Below are 19,416 nucleotides of genomic sequence, written 5' to 3'. Positions count from 1 at the left end.
TTAACAGTGGCATTGCTTGACAGTCTATGAAAAACTGCTGATACCACTGTGCAAGAGATTAAAACAAGATTTCGCGTTTCACTTTATCGAGCGGCTTATTGGTACATAATGACCCTGGGTGATGAATAATATTTAAATATGGAAGAAACAGATTATTGAATTTTTCAAAATTTCCTTATTTCATGAGCAAAATTAAGTTTTAAATGTCAACGCTATAAGAGCAAACTCAGATGAAAGACAAATCAGCTACAGTTTATTACAATCATACATATGAGAAATAATAAGTGAATATAAATGTATATCAAACAGTGTCCTCACTGCCTCAAACAAACATGACCCAGAGTCCATATTCCTGTCCAGTCCCACACAAACTTCAGATGCAGTCAGAGAATATTTTTGGGCTGCTACTGCCCCGCTGTTGGTGGGGTACTGTGATATCATGCTGCAAGCTAACAGCATAGCAATGGTCTTCCAAGCTATTCTTGTTTTTGGAATATTTTTTTGATGAATCAATATTTCTAGGGCTGACGTCTTCTGGTTGTTGGTCGATTGTTTTGTCGATATGCGCTTGTCTGACCAAATTCTCATTGGACAGATGATCACTGGTATTCTTTTAATAAAGCCTTGTGTCCACAAAAGCAATTTATCCCAGCTGAAAATGCTAGGCAAAATTCTGAAAACGCGCAGGAGAGATCGCCAGAGCACTTTAGAGGGGCAGCGTTTCTTCCAGCTGAGATCCCTTGATCCTGTGAGTCTCGCATGATCCTGTGATATGGCGAGAACCCCTCTGCTGTGCTGTGGAATATTCAAATGTAAAAATGCTGACACAATAAGGTAGAATAGCTGCTCTGAATGAAGGCCGAAGCAAGTAGAGAGAGAGGACAGATCCAGTCTCAGATATATATACATATATATATATATATATATATATATATATATATATATATATATATACACATGACACTGCAGTTTTCTCCTCCGCTGTTGTTGTTCAGCACTTGTAGACTACATGTAGGAAGTGACAGTCTTTGTGGTAGTTTGTGTCACCCCGGTCCTCTGCTTTGATGGGAAGACTGGGTAAAAACACAGACATTGATGAGCGCAGCTGTTCATTTTCAACTCTCTGCGATCAGAAAAAAAACTCCCAACGAATGTAAATACACAGCCCTCCCTCTACAAAGTATTTTTTTCAAACACACTGCCCTCAGGACAAAACGCTTTGGTGGACAAACACTGCTGTGCCAGGTAGAGTGCTCTCAGTGCACTGTGGATGATTTAGTTAATCTAGAGATAACAAGCAGATTTTTTTTTTCTCATCGACCAATCGATTGCTTGAAGAGTAGCTACCTAAGAGTTAGATTTTCAGCAGTTGCTTTTTTTACACAGCATCTCATATAGTTTTAAGACCGCAAAATGAGCGACTGTGGAACTCAGGATGCAACAAGTGTGTGGTTGCGTCGCTGTCGTAATGTCTGAGGACTGAAGGCAGATTTGTAAAGGATTAAAAGATCTAATTTTTAAGGGGCCAGGCTATGTAAAGCCTATTAAATCCTTGGAAAAATCCTTATATCAATTATAAAATAAAGTACTACCTGAGTTGCTTGATAACCCTGATTTACACTATGATTCAAATCAGCAAGGCAATTTCGATCAGCCTTGAACCCAGTCCACCGGTGATTTCGGTTACATTCATCCAATTGCACAACTTTATTCTCAGTTGCGTTACTGTGTTAAATATCACAGTTGTTTCTATTTTCATTTGAAGTGTTTCATCTCAGTTCCACTGATGCAGGCCGCTGGTTTGTCCTGGTCTTGTTGGAGACAAACCGCTAGACTGGCACTAGAAAGGTACGTTTCTCTAGCATGCTGCTGTGGGGCTCCCACACCAAACAGCACTGGGCTGCTGACAGGACTTTACCATGTCAGGAAATTTCTCATCTCCACTTTGAATCAACACTGGCAGGCCTTCCATCACAGGCTGCTGTCTTAATGCTCACCTGTGAAAAGTCTTGCGGCATTGGCTCAAAGGACAGTGGAATATTGGCGCCTCACTTCTTAAGCTGAGACTAAACCGCTTCCAAATCTTTAGTTTGGACCTCAAGCTCTCTCACAGGGAGGCAGAAAAGTGAAAGGTGAAAAGGGCAAGTTCAAGTCCTTGACTCCAGAAATCCAGAGGTGTAACAAGCTATTTCAGCCTGCCCCTCAATGATACTTGCATAACGCTATTGACACAGTAACATGTTTTAATTTTTAACAATTAAGAAACTAATCCAGCAGTTTACCCAGGTCAAAATTTCTAAACTAGTCCTACGACAAAAACCAAAGCATTTAAATCCAGACAGTATGTCTATGCAACCTGGCCCAGTTTGGCTAATCTCTTATTAGTAGAGTTGATTCTAACAGAGGACGGTGGAGCTCAAACTAAATAGAGCTGCAATGAATAATCGATTAGTGGAAGAAACTTGAAATTCAGTGGATGGTCTGCTACACACAAAAAAACTGATTTTGTTAACTCACCAGTTGGGCATCTCTCTGACTACTGCACCTTCAAAGCTTGAGTCTATCACAAATGTTGCTAAATCGTGTTTAAAAAATGGCTATTTTTTATGAATGATGAATAGACCTAGAAGTGATCATAATGATGTTGAATTCATGGCAAAGATATTTTATTCAGGCAGTAGTTCCTGCTCAACAAAATCTTTTCTAATATGAGGTTTATAATATTGCATCTGCATCTCAATCACAAATTGTATGGTTAAAGGCGGCACAAGTTTATGTGTGTGAGTGTGAAGCTTTCTTTCATATGGACTATAGACAACATCAAAACACTGCATGTGTGGATATTACTCAATCTCAGATCAAAGGTCACATAAAGCCACTCAAACAAATTATTTCCCGAGCCTGTGGGGCTTGACTGTGGCCGCAATTAAATTGTCTCTGTTAATGTATAAACAGAAAAGTAAATAGACAATGAATGAATGTGTCCTGAGCTGCACTGCCAGTTGGAATTTGCGCGACATAAATAAACTTTAATATAGTATGTCGGCCCCTTTCTGATCCTTTGATGCTGACACCTTTTGTGATCCAGGTATGCCGGCCACGCTGCAGCACAAATAAATAAAAAGTAGCCAGCAGGTTTCAATTAATAATATCCACACTGACAGTATACAGCCACAAGAAATGAAGCACAACCACCAAATCAGGACGGTTCCCTAAGTGAAAATGAGTCTCTACAAATAGATCAACAACAAACATAATACACAAATATTAACAAAAGCATTAATTTTTTTATGACACAAATGAATAATCCCAACTCTGTGATGGAAGTTGCATAATTGAATGGACATCATCTGTGTATAGTAAGGTGTGACATATGATAAGGTGTGACAATAAAGTATTTCTATTCGAAGTATTTCTATTCCTTTTAGACTAAATAAGCCTGGGTCTGGAAGGCCTGGTAAGTCAATAATTTGGTCAGATCTACATCATGTAGACAAATATTCCAAAAATATCTGTACAGTAATTTGAAATCAACAATTAAAAGAAGCATACTAAAAATGTGTGTATGAAAAGAAGTAAGGCCAAATTCAATGATACAAAAATGAATATGCCACAGCTATAAGACCCTCAAAAAAAATTCTGTCTGTGTAAGAGGCCACTGGTGAAGGGAACCTCTGAAGGAGCTACTGTGGAGGATCAGAGACATTGTTCATACAATAACTGTTACCCCGGTGCCTCACCGGTCGCATTCTTATGGTAGTGAGTCAAAGAGAAAGCCACAGTTAAAAAAAACTAACTCACATAATATCTCTGCTACCGTTAGAAAGATTTGAAAATAAAGTGAAGTGGGAAAGTCCCAGCCCAGAAATCAAATTGATGAATTTGTGGCAGGATGTTAAATCACTTTTCACTCATCCCCATGGAATTTGACATTAAAAGTGTTTGAAACTACGACCTGTGCACAGCCTGTGCACAAGCCCAACGCTAGCTCTGCTGAATACTGATTCATGCAATCAATCATCAATAAAGCTTGCATTTTATTAAAATTTTGAAATGTGAGCTACGTTAACACACTTTGGGTTTTGGCTTTTAAACAAAATAATGTTTCCTTTTAAATGTTTCGTAATGTAATGTCTTGGGATAATAGGTTGTTTCTGTTTAGTCAATTACTGCTGAAGAATTAAAACTGTCAAAACAGCTGATAACATCAACTGTGATTTATTCTGCCAAAAGAGTCAACAGGATAAAGTCTAGTTTGTATAAGGTACTTCAAATTATGTTCTTATTTACTGAAGTTCAGGTGTATTAAGATTTCCCAGGATTCTGGTGATTTCAACAAGATGGCTAGCTTGACTTGTGTAAAGTACATCATTGACTGTTATCCACCAAACAGTGGTAGGTGTTTAAAAGAAATTGGGCAAAGCTAACAGAAAGGAGGTGTAGCAAGGTCTTAAGCTTCAACTATGAACACACACACACACACACATTATATAAATATTGTGATAGATATTATTTGAATGAATGAAATCACCAAGCCTGCACAAAATGAAAGTTAACTCCATTTATAGGTAGCAACCGAAGTCTTAAGCCAATTAAGAACCAAATAAACCATTTTACAATCACTGTGTCATGTGTAATTGTCATAGATCTACATTGTACAAGGATAATAGGTTAATCTTTCACTAGCTAATGTCACTGACAGCCCTGATGACATTCACCGGAGATGCCTAATTGCTGTTAAAGGAATCATCACCTAACGTTTCAAGCCTCCAGGCAGCAGCCAGGGAAGAAGTGCTTCATCCAGAACACATCGACATGGATGTCGGCTAGCTGGCTAACGTTAGCCGAGCTCCATTGTTAGTTAGCCCGCTACTTAAGTGACTACCTTAACATCAACGACCATGTGTCTTCCAATATGTGTTATCTTGCTTTCGGTTTCAGAAACTGTTAAAAGCGAAACAGTGGTTGAAAAAAAAACAAACATCTCTGACCAGTTTTCCCGGACACGCATCAGCTATGCTAACATTAGCTTTTATCCCTGCTAACTGACACATGGATGTGATGACAGCGACTAAAGGCAAACATATTGGTGAATAAGACACTTACCCAGAACCACCTGGACACTCTGAAGATCACCTCCGAGTCATAGTGGGACGAGAGGAGCTGTTATCTGAGGGAAAACGTCGTTGAAGAGGCACAGGGGACTAAGTTTAATAGAAAAATGTTGTCGCAACAGACAGGAGTGGAGGGTTTGCTGTGTTGACAGCTCAGTGGGACAGACTGAGTACTACAGCAGTAGTGAACTGGCCTCAACTGGCTGTCTGACGGCAGGAAGTGACACGTAGTGACGTCATGGACGGAGAGTACCATGTATTGCAAGTTGTTTTAACCTTAAAGGTGGATTATGTAGAATTTTGACTATAAGCAAAATTTTTAATAAAAAAAAGATACACCCACGGGGCGTTTTGAAGGGTACAGAATGAAAGTATTGCTTTTCCATAAAAGTCTGAATTAATAAAATTTATTTTGAGGGCTTTGACAATGGGTTCTGTTTCCATGGTACCAGCCAATAGTGGTCAGCATTGCGGGTTGCAAGGGTTGTCTGTTGTTGGGCGCAGCTACTGTAGGCTGGCAGTGGGTGAAATGGAGTTTGCTTTGGAGCCTCAGCGAAGGGGGCATTATTTGTCCCAGCAGCTGAGTGACCTGAGCCAAAACAAGAGTCAATATAGGCCAAGCATTCACTCGATGGACTGAGATAAAGGAGTTCAACGACATTAAAACGCACACTGAAATGGCTTTGTTTCTCCTTGATCGGTAAGCTAACTTTAATATTTGCTTAGCTGTAACAGCCGATTTGCCAAAGGGAATGGGATCAAACAGGCTCAAACAGACTCCAGTCTCCTGTAGGCTACTGGGCCGGGTCTGACCAACCTGACAACCTGAGTGGTGGAATTATTTTCTGTTGTTGCGACTACGATCTTGAGACACTAAATGGTGGTGTTCTGCTCATTCTCCATATTCAACCTTTAACATTTCATAGCCTAGCTAGTCTGGATTTGTACTGCAGATATCTTTAATTCAATTATTCCTGCTCAAAAGTACATTTTGTTATCCACAACTTCATTATAACTTGTACTAATGGCATCACGTTTGCCATTCATGTGTATTAGGCTTCCAATTCTAGATATCCACAATTTCATTTTAGGTTACTGCAATTAGTTTTTGGTAATTTAGGTAATTATCAGTTATCACAAATGTAACAAATCTACACCGCTAAAGCACAATATCAGCTTAGGCCGAGCCTGCATTGTTAGAGGATCATTTGGCCCTGTTTTGTAGAGGAACCCTGAGTTAAAATTGAAGTTTAAAGGGATATTTTGGAATTCTTTTTTTTAGGTGGGGTTGTATGAGGTACTTATCTTAAGTGTATTACCTACTGTAGGTGGCGGGCACAAGCCCCCAATTTGGAGAAGCAGCTAGGCAGGAGGACAGGCACATGCTAAACCATGTACAGTACTGCTATGGGTGGGGGCAGCAGCCGAAACGTATTTTAGCCACCTAAAAAAAGGCAGAACTAAAAACAAATCTATACCAGTTTAATTGTATTGTAGAAAAATTTAAATTATTACTTTACCTGGACGTCAGACTTGTTTATGTTTACTGGGGGGGATCAACTGAATGCTCTCATCAAAGCTTCCAGACTCTATTGACCAAAAAATGTATTTTACCTTGCAGGGTGGGTGGGATTTAGTAAAGCGCGATTGCGCATTCGAGCACGAGCACAAGCTTTGACTGCGGTTCTGAGACTATTTATATACGACTGACATTTAAAAAGATGCCGCTGAAGGGTTCGTGGTGGTTTGATGCGAAGGAGTGTTTACTGCAGATTTTGTCAGATGAAAATATTCAAAAAGAATTGGACAAAACAAAAACTAAAAGGGGTGATGACGTATAAGCAAGAGGAAATCGTGCTGCGGCCTGGATCTTTTGAATAGTGTAAGTGCAGGCTGGGCCTGGACCACGGGAGAGGAAGGGAAGAAGGGGAGACAATCTCACTAAAGCACAGCTAGGATCATCTGGGCCAAGTGTGTTTAGTTAATATTGTGCTTCTGTACTGTTTGCTGACTCACAGCTCGAGGGCCGTTTATCCAGCCCAAGTCATAAAGCAAATGTACACACATAGGAACATCCTCAGGCACTAGTACATAGGTGATTGAAATCCTCATAAGTCTGTGAATTTGAGGGGGGAAAAGCAAGGCCTTGAAAGTTTTTTTAAAAAGACACAACTATATATGGGTCATTGAAAGTGCTTGAATTTAAATGTTTGTGCAAGAATAGAATAGAAACGTTACTTTCCACTGCCTGCATGTTTCTACCGCAGTTCTGTCATTGTTTCATGTCTCAATTCTAAAAATTATTAGAACTAACTATGACTTGTTGGATTCTTGAATTTAAAGGGAATTGGGCCTGAAAATTAATTGAAAAGTCCTTGAATTTGTTGTTTAATGGAATCTCCATTGATTTAGTATTTCACTTACAGTTACAAGAAACAGAGTAGTGTTCTCGAAATCAAAGCAAAGATATCCTAGATCCAAGACTAGAGCCTGCATTTCCCATAATGCAACCAAAACCACCAGGTGCCTATTCGGCTGTTAAGTCGTGGCATAACACCCTTTCAAAATATGATTTCCAGGTCCAAGCCGTTCCGAGCCTCGTATTTCTACAACGCTGCAGTGCCGTGTTCCCCGTTGTTTGAACGGATCTGAGTTTTAAAAAAAACAACGTAATTGTCATTTTACCTCTTTCTTATGGATGAAAAAGCTGTGTAACTGACAAAAGAGGTGATCGGAATTGTTCACATGTTCGGCAGTTGTGTCTGTTTTGTTTCAACGGAACGTTTGGATGCGGAAATCGTATTTTGAAAGGGTTTTACGTCAGACTTAACAGCCGGATAGGCTTTACTCTCCATGGCCCAAGTTTGTAATGCAGACTTTCTGCAATAAATTCAAAGTCTTGCACCAAAGTTGGGACATCATCAGGGTAATTTCTTTACTCTTTAGAAAGTTTTTCCAGAGCCACACAAGAGTCCCCTGTTTACAAAGTTCTCACGAAACTCGCAATTCTTTAGTCAGTTATTCAGTAACATCTAGGTATTCATTATTCAGCGTTCAGTTTCTGATTTATTCCTCGCTTGTTCATTGCAACTATTCAGGATTGAATAGGACTGCAAGGTGGACAAAATGTCCTGCTCGCTCAAATCATCCAACGTCTTCGTGTCCCCTGCAGTGGAGCGATCACTGACGCACAGGCCAAGAAAAACAAGAAAGGCCCATTCCCCACTGCTGCTTCAGATGTGCTAATCCATGCTCTTCATCACCTCTGCAAACAGAATTCCACTTTTCTATATGGGACACACAGTTTGTTTTCCTTTGTCCCAGTCTCAGAAGGGACAGAGATGAGGCCCAGAGATGAAGCAATGCTAGCTCAGCACTCATTATGACATCAGACGGCTTTAACAGAGTACAAACACATCTTTTTTTTTCTCAAAAAATAATGCCTCACAGTATAGTTGAGGAGACATGTTTTGTAATGTGACCTCCAGTTAAACAGCAACTTTATGTGTGTAATGATTGATCTTATTCAGCATCTCAGATTTAAGGCTTTACTAGGCTATACACATGGGATACATTCCTATCCATCCGCAACATTACATTGGCCTCAGCTGCAGAAAACTCTGCATGGCTTTTCATTGTGGGTTGATTAATCACATTCCAAATGTATTAGATGCATTACAGTTACATAAATATGTATATATATATGGGCTTTTTTTACACAGAGATCCTGCAACAGCGCTGCAGTGAAGGGACATCAGCTCTTTGGTCATACACCAAATATAGTATAGTTGTGACATCACAACCGTACAGAAGTCCTGATGGCTTGTTTAAAAGGTTTCTGAATACAGGTTTTGTGGATGTCTCTGTGGATTGAGGGTTTTGATACGTTCATAGTATTTATGAAGCACCTATACCTGCTTTATAATAAATAATTAAAAAATCTTTATTTTTTAAATATGTATTTTAAAAAAAAACATTTCACAACATGGGTCCTTTTTTCAATATCCTTTATTTAACCAGATGAAAAACCAATTGAAATTAAAAACCTCTTTCCAAGAGTGACCTGGCCAAGACGGCAGCACCAAAGCAGCATGGTTACACACAAAACACAAATAAATTATGATAACAAAAGAGAAAGTGGGATTACAATACACAGATCCGATTGATTTTGTTTCTGTTGTTTTTTTTAACAGAAACATGGAAGAACAATAACTGGATAGGATGTTGGTGATATTCAATACACAATATTATTGATTTATCTTCCAGACTTTACACAACAAACATGGTGTTAAGTCACATTCATTTCTGCTGCTGATATCAGCAATTGCTTTGTTACACATTAGTTGTTTTCCAGTCATTTGTCTTGGACAGACATGTCACTTGAGGAAATGTAGCAGGGAGGAGTAAAATGTACTCCATGACTTTATTCTAATCTGTGTATTGTTCCCTTATCAGGTTTTAGGAAGTCCCTACAGTTAAAAACGCCCAGGTCTATTAATCTAGCATCATCATCTAAAGCCCTGGATCAGGCCGATGGACAGAAGTCTTAGGGATGATGGAGAGGACCAAGGAGCCCTGGCCGTCCAGTCTGGTGCTTATCTACTCTGCAGGGCCTTTTCCCAGTCCAGCCCTGATAATACTGCAAAATACAGGATATGACCCAATAACCCTGCAAGGCAACAGGGTCACAATATTGTTTTATTATTAGTTCTGTAAACCTTTCTTATAGATCTCAGTTCTCAGAGTACTTGATGAATGCTCTGTGCACCGACAAACAGCCTTAAGTTAAAAGAGCTCTCCTCGATATGCTGAAAAGAAAAATGGGACGTGATTGACTCCACACGACCACATGCACTAACATGCACTGCCAGCCCTACTATCGCAACAAACAACAGAGAATGGTGGAATCCTTTGATCGACGTTCGCCATCATTTTACCAACACTGGCCTGTAGAGATGTTGATAAAGATGTGTAAAGTAAAACAAGACAGATAACAGATCAGTGTTAACAGTTTTTTTTATTTCCCCTTAATGCACCAGATGTGTCTCACATTATTAACTGAGAATAACATTTTCTTTGTCAAATTTCCAATCTTGCAGAAGAGATGCTCTCACCCTGTGGGAATCCAAACATGGCACAGGTGCAGATGTTAAACGGTTTGGGATTTGTTGGCCACTCTTGATGTGTAAACTCGTCCCCCTCTTGTTGTTTTGCTGTTGGTACAATCCACTGGGCATTTGACTCCTCAAAATCCCACTGGAAAACATTTGGACAACAGGTCTAGATGTTATAATAACAACAACTTTATTTTTGTTTCACACAAAGATGCAGCCCAAAGAGCTTTACAAACTAAGATCAGATTAAAATAAACATTAAGCAAATAGAAATAACAATAAGTGTGAGAAACAGGCAAGCATACACTGACTGTAGTCTCTGCATTTGAACCAACAAGTATAATTTCTGTTTTCTGCACATTTCTTTTAAAAAACATTTGACTCATCTAAATGTTGATATCAAGCAAAATGCATCCTTGAGGAACACCATATTCAATGTCACAAAATCCCCTTAACTAACCTAACCCTTAACATTTTTTTCTGACTATTATGAGCACAACTAGTCAAAATCATATCAAATGCAGTGCTCGAATCTGACGAAATAAGTCCAACCACATCGTTATATACAGTCATATTTTACGATGTTAAAATAAAAGTCGTCACCTTAGTAGCTTATAAACCATCCCTGTAGCTATTCACTTATTGTATTATGTGTCTTGGGAGACAATAACAATATATTGTGCTATAAAGAAATACATTGAGGGGGGTATGTTTTTGGCCGTTTTGTTCAACTGACAGGTGTCTGTTGATTGCAGTCTGTTTATGCGTTCTCAGCTGTATCATGGTTGGAATTATCTTTCACCTAGCACTTCTTCTTCTTGCCTAATCATTTCCGGACCACAGTAATATTTACTACATTTTCTCAGGCCCTGATCCTTATCCAATTTAACACCAGTTACTTGTAATGCTAGAGCCTGAAATGAAAACAGTTTATTACTTATTGTGTAACAGACTCAGCTAAATGTCAAGAATGCAAAAGGCTTAGACCTGCTCACACACACAGAGTTAAATCCTGGCCAGCAGGCATCACACAAGAGACCATAAACATCTCCCAAAATAGCAGAGGGTAACACTGGCCCCCTATAGACAAGGCAACCATTTTGCACTACTTCCTAGGCAGACAGACCCAACCCAGTGCTGGTCTTTAATCAAAGATCCTTTACAGGAGAACAATTGGTCCACAAGGCAAATCTCAAACATTTCCAACCCTGGCTGTAGCCCTCAGCCCCCCCTTCACCTCAGTGAAGAACCGGCACTCAGCAGAAATGTGCAAGAAACACAGAGCACAATAAACAATTCAAGCTGCTGGCTGCAGTGAACTCTGCACACGGCTCAGGCTGTTTGAAGGCAGCACACTCCAAAATGTTGTGTGGTTTTATCATGATCAGCAATTGTGGTGATGAAGAGCAGACAAAATTTTAATGTTATATGTAAATCTGTCTAAAAATTGTTCCCTAGCACTATGATCTCTTCCTTTTTATCGTCAGCGCGCTTTGAAACAGTTGGGTAACCTCTGAGTTTAACAAAGTGGAAAAGTTTTGCAACCAAATAAAAAAAGTGAGAGTTTAGTTTAGTTCAATTAGCGGTGAACTCATCTGGAATGCTGTGTACTGGAGATTAAACATTAAACGCTGTGGAAACAATCTGCAATCAATTCAATCACCAACAACTTCTGTTAATGCTAACTAGAAAGTGCCAGAGATGGAGGGACCAATCGATGACTTTACATGCTGTTTTCTTGATTTAGAAAGACTTTAGACAAGTGATTTGTTCAGTACTGATCAGGGAAGATTAGCTATTATCAAGAATTTACAGACTAATCTGAGCTGAACCAAAAACAGTGAATATTTGGAGGCTCCTGAAATGTTCAGGGCAAACCTCAATCAACCAATGAGAGTTGAGAATACATAAGGCAAGGCAAGGCAGCTTTATTTGTATAGCACTTTTCATACACAAGGCAGACTCAAAGTGCTTCACAACACAACATGTCATGAATTCAAATGCATTACAGAAAGACAAAGAGAATAAAAACATAGACAATAATCAAAACAGTGCGGACGTTAAATCTGAAGAGGAGTCTTCACACAGTCAGACAAAGTTGTATGCGTAACCACACACAACATGTACAAAAGTATAGAGTCCTTCTTTAACACACTAACTATACTAAGGGCATACATGTAATTTGTTTTTTCCTGTTTGGTGAACAATTATCAAGCAGCAATTGTTTGTGCTCACACCATTTGCCTTTGTTTGTGATTAAATGACATCCTCCACAGCTTGGCTTTCCACAGCAGAACAGGGAGTTTCTCTTGTGGCAGTGAGTGCATGAAAAGGAAAAAGCTTGTAATTTCACTTTCCCTGCAAAATATGCCTTCTCAAAAAAGGGAGTTTATATAAAAAAAGAAAAGTGAGCTGTCGTCTAAACTCCTGTCCTCTAGACTGTTTTTGCTGTGTAGTGGATATTTAATTCTAAGCGCAATTGTACACTGCAGAATGAGGCCACGTTTCACTTTACTCAGATATCACTAGTTAAAAACAAACCACACACACACACACACACACACACACACACACACACACACACACACACACACACACACACACACACACACACACACACACACACACACACACACACACACACACACACACACACACACACACACACACACACACACACACACACACACACACACACACACACACACACACACACACACACACACACACACACACACACACACACACACACACACACACACACACACACACACACACACACACACTTTGACTCATCAATAGTATGAAGCTGACTGTTGTCTTTTTACAAAAACCTCTGAAGACTGTCTGACTTACTTCCCTCAGAGTCACATGTAAAACGCACAAAGCAGCACAAACTCCTGACCTGTCCTGACTCTTCCCTCTTCTTTTTATGAGTGCTGGATTTCATTTGCTCATTAGATCTTCTAAATCGAATATGTGAGGCATTTCATCTAATCTAATCTCACAGGCGCCGACCGTTGGTATATTGATCTAGAGATATTTGAGGTAGATGGACAGAAGAACTGATAGTGCTGTTTAAACTGTTTAAGTAGGTCAATTGCAATGTCTAGACGTTTATCCCTTTATGAAGTTCCGTGCTGCGCTGTGCAGTGAAACCATGATACATAAGCCCATAAAGATTCCAGTTATCACAGCAGTTAATACAAGGTGCTGCAGCACATGTTAACCGCAGTCAAACACTGTGTTATAGTCATGCTTTCACAATAGTCATGCAACACACATTATGTCAATAGGTTGTCGCCACCTTGTGGCCAACAATGAGAACTACACCTCATAGCTTTATTCATTGACAGGCTCAAATCCAAGATCACTGTTCAAAGATTTTCAGTGTTCACAACTACAAAGAGGCACAGCTATATATGCAAAAAAATGTGAATTTGAGACTTTCCACACAATTTAAAGGCAACAGGACATACAAAGCTGAGGTAGATATTTGAGGTATTCAGAGGAGTCAATATGTTTATTGAAATCAAATAAACGGGAAATATTAATTTGGTTATTCCTGGATAAACATTAAATCAGAGGGTTAATAGGATTATTGATTAAAATAGGGAAACAACTATTCCTTGTGCAGTTGCTGACTACAGTATCAGTGTAAGTACTCAGAATTGGCCCATAAAGTTGGAATAAAATATTTTTTACCTCTTCTCATGAAATGATTGTGACAATGTGATTTATATTTGAAAGTGTATATCTTCTCAAAACTTTATAGATCAATCTCTTCCAAACATATCATAGTGACAATTAAATAACATATACAGTGTTGATCAAAATTAGAAAACAACTAATAAATACTTGATTTATTCTGAAATACTGTTATTTTATTGTCCATAATTTGATAAAATATCCACTGTGACTATACCACTGCTGTACTATCGTGTTTTTTTAAATTACCAAGGCACTTCAACAAAAAGCTGTGAAAAAAGGAGTGAGCAAAATTTAAAATGCTCTGATTAAAATATCCAATACCTCCCAGTTATTGGTGTCAATTATTGGCATCTGGTGACAATTTACTTAATTGTTGGACACACCCTATTTATCTTGCAGCTCTCCTAGTTACTTTCCAAGATGGCAAGCCGCTCTAAGGTGATTGAAACCCTTCAACAGCAGGTTGTCCAGATGGAGGCCAAAGTGATGACCCTCTCCGCCATTTTAAGAGAGGAAGGGTGTTCCAAGTCTGTGATTTCAAAAAGGCCGCTCATCCACATAAAACAAGTGCATGAGCACAGGATTATGCAAAGACTCTCAATGGGGAATCGGTTCAACACTGCAGCTGGAGTTGCTCACCAGTTCAGTGCTGAACAGGGCAAGGATCTGTCTCAGCACACAGTTTCTCGTCATTTAAGACAAACCTTTCATCAGCAGAAAGAATGAAAACTCGAGACTTTCCTTTGCTGAGGAGCTTGTTGTGTGGACAGAGGAGAACTGGTCCAGGGTGACTTCAGTGATGAGAATACATTCAATTTATTTGTGTCTGATGGGAAACATTATGTTCGGTGCAGGACTGGGGGAAAACTGAACCCAAAGTGTGTCGAAGTCATTTAAATTTGGAGGACGAAGTGTCAGGGTTTTGGGGATTTTTTCTGCAGCAGGAGTTGGGCCTCTTGTATAGATAAGTGACAGGGTGAATGCAAATATTTATGTGAACCTCCTTCAGCAACATGCAATACCTTCACTGCAATTGTCTCCCAATCAGCCTGCAATTTTCATGCAGGACTATGCCCCGTCTCACTGCTAATCCGGGTTAAGCAGTTCCTTGAAGCTAAGAATATTGAAACAATGAAATGGCCAGTCCAGAGTCCAGATCTAAACCCCATAGAGAATCTCTGGAAAATCCTTAGCGGCAAAGTAATGTCTAAGAAACCCACTACAGCTACCAAACTGGGGAAGTTGCAAGAAACTGCAAGAAGAATGGACCAAGATCAAACCAGAGCAGTGAGAGAAACTAGTGATGTCCTGTGGGATGTGCTGAAGTCATTCAAAGCAAGGGCCTCTACACTTCCTATTCATTTCTGAATTGTTGAAATCTTCTCTTCTGACAAAATGGTTACTGTTCTCTAATTTTGCTCACTGTCTTTTCACAGAATAAAAGGTTTTTGTTGAAGTGCCTTGGTTATTTAAAAAAATCATATTAGTAAAGCAGGGCAAGCCACAGCGGATATTCTATCAAATTCCAGACTATAAAAAATAACAGTAGTTAAGGATAAATCAAGTATTTAATAGTTCTCCAATTTTGATCTCCACTGTAAATTTAATTAAAAGAGGAATGTATCTGAACACAAAATCACTTTATGAGCAACAGCGTATTTTTCATTTAATGTATTAGTGAAGCATTTCATTCGGATCTCTGCTCTGGTCGGTTAGCTTAATCAAGTTTGTAAGAAAATGTCATACTGCTTACCACCAGGGCTAAACAGGGCTCCAACCCACCTCCAGATCAGAGCTGACTACTGAGGAGTCACAGGATGAATCTGAGGAGCAGAAACTGTCCACTTTCACGGTCTTGTTGAGGGGCCTGTCCTCCAACCCCCCCCTGGAAAACGTCACTTCCTTAAGGCATATCTGCAACAAAAACATATACATATTCCACTGCACTGCAAGAATCACCAGTGATTGAGGTGAAGAAAATATGCAGTGAGTATGCACTCTTTGCCCTCACAGATTCTTTGCTTACTTTTCTTGCAGGTTGAACACGGACATCAATATAACGGCCCATCTCAGTCATCTTCTGGACATTTGTTGTCTTTGAAGACAAGTTTGAATAGAATCATGCTCAAAACCAAGACAGAGCACAAACATTGCATTCATTTCATGAAAATGACTCAAATCTGCCAGAGAAACGCCTGCATGCTGTCTTCTTTTTTTACTTTATGCACAAATCTAGATTAATTAATGAGTGACAAAGTAAGAAAGATTCCCATAATGTCAGTGTTAAATATAAAACGGTGAGATAGTTACTGTAGCACTGTTTTTACTCAGGAAGTTCGTTGAGATCAAGATTCCTGTACAATTCCTAGGGTTTAGGAGCTCAGATAGGATAGGATAGGAAGTATGAAAACGTACTTTTGTCCGTTCTGATGAATGAACTTGCTGTTTTCTTTGTCTCTTCATGACAGCGTTCTCCTCAGCTGGAATGTCCGGGCCGCCTAAAAGGCTCTCTGTGTCTGGATAGAAACTGATAGGCTGCTGTCTGGTTCCTCTCCTCCACCAATGGATGACAAGAATCTGAAGATGTTGGACTTAAGGTAAATGGATCAAGTCTGGATGTGCATCAGTACAATTCACATACTTAAAGCTGTTCAACATATTGTTTAAATTGAACAGTGCCTTATTTCCCAGAGATCAAATATTGTGGGCTGTATTTTGAAGGCCTTTTGTTGTATTTCGTATAGATGACTTTTGTGTTTCTGTTTGTGCTGGTAAAAAAGTAACCAAAGAGAGTTCAGATCTTGTAAAAGCTGAATCAGTATTGAGTTGTGAATGCTACTGGCCTGGTTTAAGGCATTGGCAGGGGCCCTGAGCCTAGCATAGTGAGTAATATGCGGCCACTCTTTACTATATAAGGATACAAGCAGGTCCAGGGTGACACAACATATTGCAGACAGCAGCCACGGCATGACTCTTAAAAGAAACCAAAGCTCAGTGTCGTAGAGAAGTAGGGCAGCAGCATAGAGGGCACCAGCCAGTGAACACAGCAGTCCAGAGAACATGTAGGCCCGGGTCAACTCTCCTCTGTACTGCATAGAAAAAATAAATGTCAGCACTTTAAAAGAGATTTAACAAGCAAGTTAAAACATTGTAAAAAGTGGTTCTGCACATATTTCGTACTCTATGTGATTACAACCAGAAACTTGAATAAAAAAATATTGAAAAAGTTATTTAACAATGCAATGTGTAATGATTTGCACTAGTGAAGATTGAGACTATATACACAAGTATAGATAGGCTCTACATGTACATTTAAGTTTCCAAATGTGCCAGTACTGTCAAAATAATTATTTGAAGTTTTGAAGGAATCCTACTTATTTTATTTTATTTTTTTACTTTTATTATTATTATTATTATTAATAGTATCACCATAATGTCTTTTCTTTGAGCAATCTTCTTTTGTTGTCGATGTTGTGTGAGGTTGTTCTTGTCTTATCAATGCTATCATATTATGTATTTTGTGTGCATTATCTGCCTGTATTTATAAATAAAAATATCACTGTTACTTACTGCTCTGCAGAGTGCAGGGAACCTGGAGGTGCAGGCGATGACAAAGGACAGCAGGCCAATTAAGTAACCCAGGATTTCAGTGTTGTCCTTAAAATGTCAGATATATAAAATGTCTACATTTTAGGTAGAGTTCAGTATTGCTCAGTAAACTACTACAAACTCAAATTCTAATCTAACACACAGGTTATTTTAGTGCATTCAATATATCAGTTTACACAAAATGCAAATGTATGTCTTGGACCTACACTGTGTTGTACAATTGAAGGGCTGTAGCCACAGTGGTGGTGTATGCTTACTTGGGGGGTGGCATTCAGCAGTCTTCTGCTGAGAGGCCTGTCTCCTGGGCCGTGGGTCACTCTGGAATTCAGAAAACCTCCTGCAACCACCATCAGTACGCACACTGCCAGGAGGTGCTGCCTCCTCCGCCCCCTAATCATCCTCAGCCTCTTTTCTGAGGGCGAACATGCAGACACACTCACCAGGACAAACGGACAATCTCTCATTACCCCCGTACTCAAAACTCTTCACTGGCTCCCTGCTGCATACAGGATCCAGTTTAAGATTCTCACTCTTACTTGCAGAGCATTGCACGATCAGGCTCCTGTATATGTGACTGAGCTACTTCACCCATATTCCTCAGCTCGCTCGCTCTCTCAGATCAAATGTACTGTCTGTCACTCAACCGCCTTATAAGACCCAGGGTGATCAAGCTTTTGAATCTGTAGCACCTAAACTACGGAACGCTCTGCCTGCACCCTTACGGTCTGTGGTGTCTATGGAGTCTTTTAAACATCTGATAAAGGCATTTCTGTTTATTTGACCTGCATGTACCGTGGGTGCTTTTCTGTGTTTGCCCTATATGTTGTTTCATACCCTTGTAAAGCACTTTGTGACTTTTACCTGTGAAAAGCGCTTTATAAATAAACTTTACTTACTTCCTTACTTCCTTACTAACACACACAAGGATTTTTTTTAAGTTGGACACAGTTGTAACACATTCTCTATTCATTTATTGGTTATCTGTAGAGTGTCTCTGATAAGTCTGCTTACTGCTTTGCCTAAAGGGTTTGGCCAGTTGGGTGCTCATGCTGAAAACTACATTTTAAAAAACCCACCCCTACTACCTTTCTCCCCTTTGTTTGAACAGTGTTCAGTTAAGAGCTTGTCTGGTAATGATGAGGTTTGCATTATCAGTGAGATATGGCACTTCTCTGAACGTACCAGCCTTTGAGTTCCAGCACTGTAGCAAAGGGAAGCAGCAAGACATAAAACTGAGAGCATCCACAGCTGCAGCAAAAACACCCATCAAAACCTACAGAGTAAGGAGCAGACATAAGTTATATTACTGCATGTAAAAGTTACAGAAGTTCCATGACTAAGACTGTGTTACCTGAATGTGCAGCTGTCTGGACAGAACAGCTCCAACTGTACTGCACAGGTTACCCAGGAGGCTGTAGAGGAAAGTAATGGTTTCTCCCGGATTTCCTCCCCGAGATGTGCACCTCTGATACATCGGCCTTCAACAGTTATCACGGGTTTAATGCTAGAGACCTTTTTAATAATTTACTAGAGCAAATGCTGAATGAAAAAAATACTTACAGAAAGCATGAGAGCAGTAACAGCAGCGTAGATATAGCGCTGAGGCCGATGGGGATGCAACGTTTGTCTGCGTCATGAGAGAAACAAGTCGTGACCGAATCGACGCAAAATTCAACCAAACTGAAGAGAAAAGTCTCTGGATTCCCTGTGGTTTGACCCTTCAGGGTCAATGCACGTCCCTCCATTTTAACTGCAAATAGGTTTGCATTTCGTGGTACTAGAAAGGACTAATCTATGCAGCACCTGTGCAGCCATGCAGACGCAAAAGAGCATAATGGAAGCGCCTGCGTGTTTCAGGGAGGGGCTCA

The 19,416-nt window shown here is 39.7% G+C and overlaps 2 protein-coding genes across 3 annotated transcripts in view; both read right to left on the bottom strand.

Moving 5' to 3' along the window:
* The window catches only part of atp13a3 (ATPase 13A3), a 36,385-nt gene extending 31,138 nt beyond the window's left edge, over positions 1–5,247 (bottom strand). For both annotated transcript variants that reach the window (XM_083940601.1, XM_083940602.1), the window contains exon 1: positions 5,107–5,247. The gene's annotated coding sequence lies outside the window, so the exon portion shown is untranslated. The remainder of the gene's footprint in view (positions 1–5,106) is intronic.
* A 4,946-nt stretch (positions 5,248–10,193) lies between these two features.
* tmem44 (transmembrane protein 44) lies at positions 10,194–19,293 on the bottom strand (the record flags this gene model as incomplete). The annotated part of the gene is made up of 10 exons (XM_083910979.1): positions 10,194–10,370; positions 15,722–15,853; positions 15,966–16,034; positions 16,355–16,516; positions 16,861–17,028; positions 17,510–17,596; positions 17,806–17,960; positions 18,731–18,821; positions 18,900–19,026; positions 19,109–19,293. The coding sequence occupies 10 exons, from the start codon at positions 19,291–19,293 to the stop codon at positions 10,194–10,196; spliced, it is 1,353 nt and encodes a 450-aa protein (XP_083767105.1).
* Positions 19,294–19,416: the final 123 nt, after the last annotated feature.

The sequence above is a fragment of the Echiichthys vipera genome (genome assembly GCF_963691815.1).
Source record: "Echiichthys vipera genome assembly, chromosome: 3".
Classification (NCBI taxonomy): domain Eukaryota; kingdom Metazoa; phylum Chordata; class Actinopteri; order Perciformes; family Trachinidae; genus Echiichthys; species Echiichthys vipera.
The sequence above is the reverse complement of the archived record's forward strand: the minus strand, read 5'-3'. Positions and strand labels throughout refer to the sequence as shown.